The 4,935-nt window shown below is 35.0% G+C and overlaps 1 protein-coding gene across 1 annotated transcript in view; it reads right to left on the minus strand.

The window, feature by feature from the left end:
* The window catches only part of LOC119573116, a 5,936-nt gene extending 3,983 nt beyond the window's left edge, over window positions 1-1,953 (minus strand). The window contains exons 1-2 of the mRNA XM_037920152.1: window positions 1,683-1,953; window positions 579-703 (exon numbers count right to left, since the gene is read on the minus strand). Of these exons, the coding sequence (XP_037776080.1) occupies window positions 579-703; window positions 1,683-1,687 (130 nt within the window). The 5' untranslated portion in view covers window positions 1,688-1,953. The remainder of the gene's footprint in view (window positions 1-578; window positions 704-1,682) is intronic.
* Between the last annotated feature and the right edge of the window lie 2,982 nt (window positions 1,954-4,935).

Consider the following 4,935-nt stretch of genomic DNA (forward strand, 5'->3'; position numbering starts at 1 on the left):
CCGGACACGCGAGGAAATAGTTCTCTCTCTCTCCTTTTCCTTTTTTTCTTTTCTTCTTCTTCTTTCTTTGTCTTTACTTTTTTTTTCGGTTTTTTTTTTTCTTCTCCCTTCTTTCTCTTTCCTCTTTTCTATTTTTTTTTTCTTCCTCTCTCTTTTCCTTTCTCTTCACCCCCCCCCCTCTCTCTCTCTCTCTCTCTCTCTCTCCTCTCTCTCTCTCTCTCTCTCTCTCTCTCTCTCTCTCTCTCCCCTCTCTCTCTCTCTCTCTTTCTCTCTCTCCTCTCTCTCTCCTCTCTCTTTCTCTCTCTTTCTCTCTCATTCTCGCTCTTTCTCTCTTCCCCCCCGCTCTCTCTCTCTCTCTCTCTCTTCTTCTCTCTCTCTTTTTTTTCTCTTCTCTCTCTCTTTTTCTCTTCTCTCTCTCTTCTCTCTTTTCTCTTTTTCTCTTCTCTTTCTCTCTCTTTCCTCTCTCTCTCTCTCTCTCGTTCTCTCTTCTCTCGTTCTCTCTCTCTCTCGTTCTCTCTCTCTCTCGTTCTCTCTCTCTCTCGTTCTCTCTCTCTCTCTCTCTCCTTTACCCTACTGACCTATGGTGATCGGAGCCTCGGCGTTGATGTAGATGTATCTCGCCTCCGCCTCAGCCTCCGCCACAGCCTCCTTCACGGCCGTCGCTGCCGCCGCCGTCAGCGCCACCGTCAGCACAACGAACGACCTTAGGTGTATATATCAGGTCAGCTCTTGCTTTGCAATTACAATTTTTTGCACATTTTGATGAGATTTCTGATTCTTGTTATACTGAGAGTAAAAAATTATCTTGACCTCTCCTTTTTTTCTTTTGTATCTTTTGGGGTCGAAGCATTCGTTGGTTCGCTGAGTCGGATTTCTAAGGTTCTGTTAACTAATCCTCCCTTATTATTGGTATTTTTGTCTTATTTGAATACTTATAGAAACTCTTGTGTAATGGTCATTATAAGGCCAAAGTCCTATTGCTCAAGATGTTGGATCGCATTAATAGCTGTTATTTTTATTATTATTATTATTATTATTATTATTATTATTATTATTATCATTATTATCATTGTTATAATGGTAATTATAATAATAATATTGATAATAATAATAATAGTAACAATAACAACAACAATAATAATAATAATGATAATCATAATGATAATAATAATAATAATAATAATAATAATAATAATAATAATAATAATAATAACAATAATTATTATTCTCATTGTTATTATTATCATTACTATTACCATGATAAATATTATCACATTATTGTAATTATTATTGATATTGATATTTTACCTGTCATTATTATTATTGCCCTTGTTATCATTATTATTATTATTATTATTATTATTATTATTATTATTATTATTATTATTGTTATTATCATTATTATTAATCTCATTATTATCATTATCATCAATATTTCTATTACTATTACTATTATTATCATTTTGATTATTATCATAACTACTATTATTATCATTATTACTAATCATCAGTATCACTCTTATAATTAATACAATTTTTCACTGTTATCATGAAATTGCACATATGCATAAATGTGTTCGTTTTTCCACCTGAATTTTAAATGTGTTTATTTGCCCTTTTTTTTTTAAATGCAATCCACCTTTGGAGATCCTATGCACGGCTATACATACTCAGCTACTCACCACATTTTGCAGCAGGAGAGGGAACACACACACGCACGATCACGAGGATTTGGTTACAACAAGCAGGGAAATACTGGAGGGAATTATATACTCCTTCTTGCCCCGCCCACTCTAAGCCCCGCCCCTCTCAGTTACACCTGTCTCTTTCCTGTTCATCTTTCGACTTCTCTGTTTCATTCTCCACCTAGCGTTTCTGTTTCTTTCTCTTTATTCTTCTCTGTTTTGGCCCCTCTTTTCTGTTTTCCATTGTCTGGTCTTGCTTCCCTTCAATATTTGAATATTCAACTCCTCGCAAGATTATTATTATTTATTTATTTATTTATTTATTTATCTATTATTATTTACTTATTTTTTATTTCATTTTATTTTATTTTTTGATAATCCAGCTCCTCTCCAGCTGATTCCTTCGTTTTAGTTTTTATCTTTCCATTTTTTCTTCACGCTTCTTTCTCACTTTTCTCCTTCTCCTTCTCCTTCTCTTCTTCCTTTCCTCCTTCTAATGTCTCTTGCTCTTGTTCTTCTTGTTGTTGTTTGTTTTTTCCCCTCACTTCCTTTTATTTTTGTTCTTTTTTTCCCTTTTCTCTCTTCGTATTCTCCTCTTAAATCATCGTTCTCTTTCCTCCTCCTCTTCCTGCACCACCTCCTCATCTCCTCATTCTTATTCTCATTTTTTCTCCTCCTCCTCCTCGACCTCCTCGTCTTCCTCGTCCTCTTCGCCCTCCTCCTCCTCCTCCTCGTCTTCCTCCTCGCCATCTCGTCCTCCTCCTCGTCTTCCCTCTTCTCTTCGACCTTCTCCTCGTCCTCCTCCTCCTCTCCCTTCTTCTCTTCAACCTCATCCTCGTCTTCCTCCTCCTCGTCCTCTTCGCCCTTCTCGTCTTCTTCCTTTTCCTCTACCCTACTCCTCCTCCTCCACCTCGCCCTCCTCCCTCGCCCTCCTCTTCGTCCTCCTCTTCGCCCTCCTCTTCGTCCTTCTCCTCGCCCTCCTATTCGTCCTCCTAATCGTTCCCCTCCTCGTCTTCCTCCTCGATCTCCTCCTCGTCCTCCTCTTCGTCCTCCTCCTCCTCCTCCTCTTCTTCCTCTTCCTCCTCCTCGCCCTCCTCCTCGTCCTCCTCCTCGCCCTCCTCCTCCTCCTCCTCCTCGCTCTCCTCCTCACCCTCCTCCATCACCCGCTAATGACTAAGTTATCACGTGTGTCTTATCTTTTATCCTTCCCTTTGAAAACCGTTACCTCCTACCTAATGACCCATGGCAGGCGAGACCCAGCCCAGGCCTGCGGGTGGATAATGTCCTGGTCTTTCCTCTCCTGGTTTGGGCGAACACAGGAGCTAACTAAAGCAAAAAAAAAGGGAAGGAAGGAAAATGGAATAATAGCAGGAGTGATTTGAGATTTTAATAAAGAAGAATAAAAAAAAAGAAAGAAAAAAAAACAGAGAACTGGAATAAAATCATAATCTTCATCTCTCTTTCTCCCAACGAGAGTCACATGCACAAACACGAAGGCGAATTCGAATTGAAAAATGAAAGAAAGAAAGAAAGATAGAAAGAAAGAAAGAAGGAAAAATAAGTATGATCCCCTTCCCCCCCCAACGAAAAAACAACAGCAAAGAGCATTAATCGGTTTTCTTATAGACACACTTACGCGTTATCACTCTTGATAACTGATAGGGAAAACGCCAAGTAAAAAAAAAAAAAAAAAAAAAAAAACGCATCTAATTTTTTTTTTACCTTTTTTTTTATCAGCCGATAAATGTGTAAATAAAACAAAATGAGTGAAATGGCGGGAAAATGTTTACCATTTGTCTCCTCTTTTTTAAGTCTCATTCCGGTGATGGATAGATGGATAGATGGATAGATGGATAGATGGATGGATGGATGGATGGATGGACGGACGGACGGATGAAGGCTCAGACCAAAAGTAAGACGTGAAGGTCACGGAAATGGCTAATTTCCTGTAATTAATTGGAGTTAAATAAAGATGCACGGAGAGAGAGAGTGAGAGAGAGAGGAGAGAGAGAAAGAGAGAGAGAGAGAGAGAGAGAGAGAGAGAGAGAGAGAGAGAGAGAGAGAGAGAGAGAGAGAGAGAGAGAGAGAGAAGAGAGAGAGAGAGAGAGAGAGAGAGAGAGAGAAATGAATAGGTGGATGAACGTACTGACGGGGAGAAGAAAGAGATAGAGTGAGAAGGAAGGAGAGAAACAGAAAGAGGGAGACGCGGAAGGAAAAGAAGGAAGATAGAGAAAGAGAGAGAGAAAGAGAGAGAGAGAGAGAGAGAGAGAGAGAGAGAGAGAGAGAGAGAGAGAGAGAGAGAGAGAGAGAGAGAGATGGATATTGAGTTTTATTGTAAATGAAGATAATTATCATAATTGCTGTCACTATTATACGCTATTATTGTCAGTTTTATTATGATGCTGATTATTATTTTTTTTTACCTTTTATCATTATCATCATTGTGTTGCTTCTTGTTGTTGTTGTTATTATTATTGTTATTATTATTATTTTATTATTATTCTATTATTATTAATATTATTATTATTATTATTATTATTATTATTATTATCAATGTTTTTAATATTACTATCAATGTTTTTAATATTATCATCGTCATTGTTATCATAATTATTATTGTTATTAATATCAACATCATGATTATCATTATCATTTCACCATTATTCATTATTGTCATTATTATTACTCTCATTATTATTCATTATTGTTGCTGTTGTTATAGTTATTCTTATCATTATTATTAATGTCATTATATTATTGTTATGAATTTTATGATTATTGTTATTATTATTTCTTTAGTTATCCTTATTTTTACCATAATCATTATCAACTTTACTATTATTTTCATTATTTTATTCTTATTATCATTATTTGTATCATTATCATTTTTATTATCATCATCTTCATTATCACTATTGTTCTTATCCTCATTATTATAATTGTCATTGTTACTATAATTTTTCTTCTCATTATTATCGTTATTATTATTATCATTTCTATGATTACTATCATCATCATCATCATTATTATTATTATTACTATTATTATTATTATTATTATTATTATTATTATTATTATTATTATTATTATTTTATTATTAATAATATCATCATCATTATTATTATCATTAGTAGGTGTAGTAGTATCATCAATATTATAATCATCGTTATTGTTCTTATTATCGTTATCATTATAATTAACGTAATCATTATTATTATCATTATTATTTCTATTATTGTTTTCATTGATA

The sequence above is a fragment of the Penaeus monodon genome, chromosome 5 (assembly GCF_015228065.2).
Source record: "Penaeus monodon isolate SGIC_2016 chromosome 5, NSTDA_Pmon_1, whole genome shotgun sequence".
Taxonomy (NCBI): domain Eukaryota; kingdom Metazoa; phylum Arthropoda; class Malacostraca; order Decapoda; family Penaeidae; genus Penaeus; species Penaeus monodon.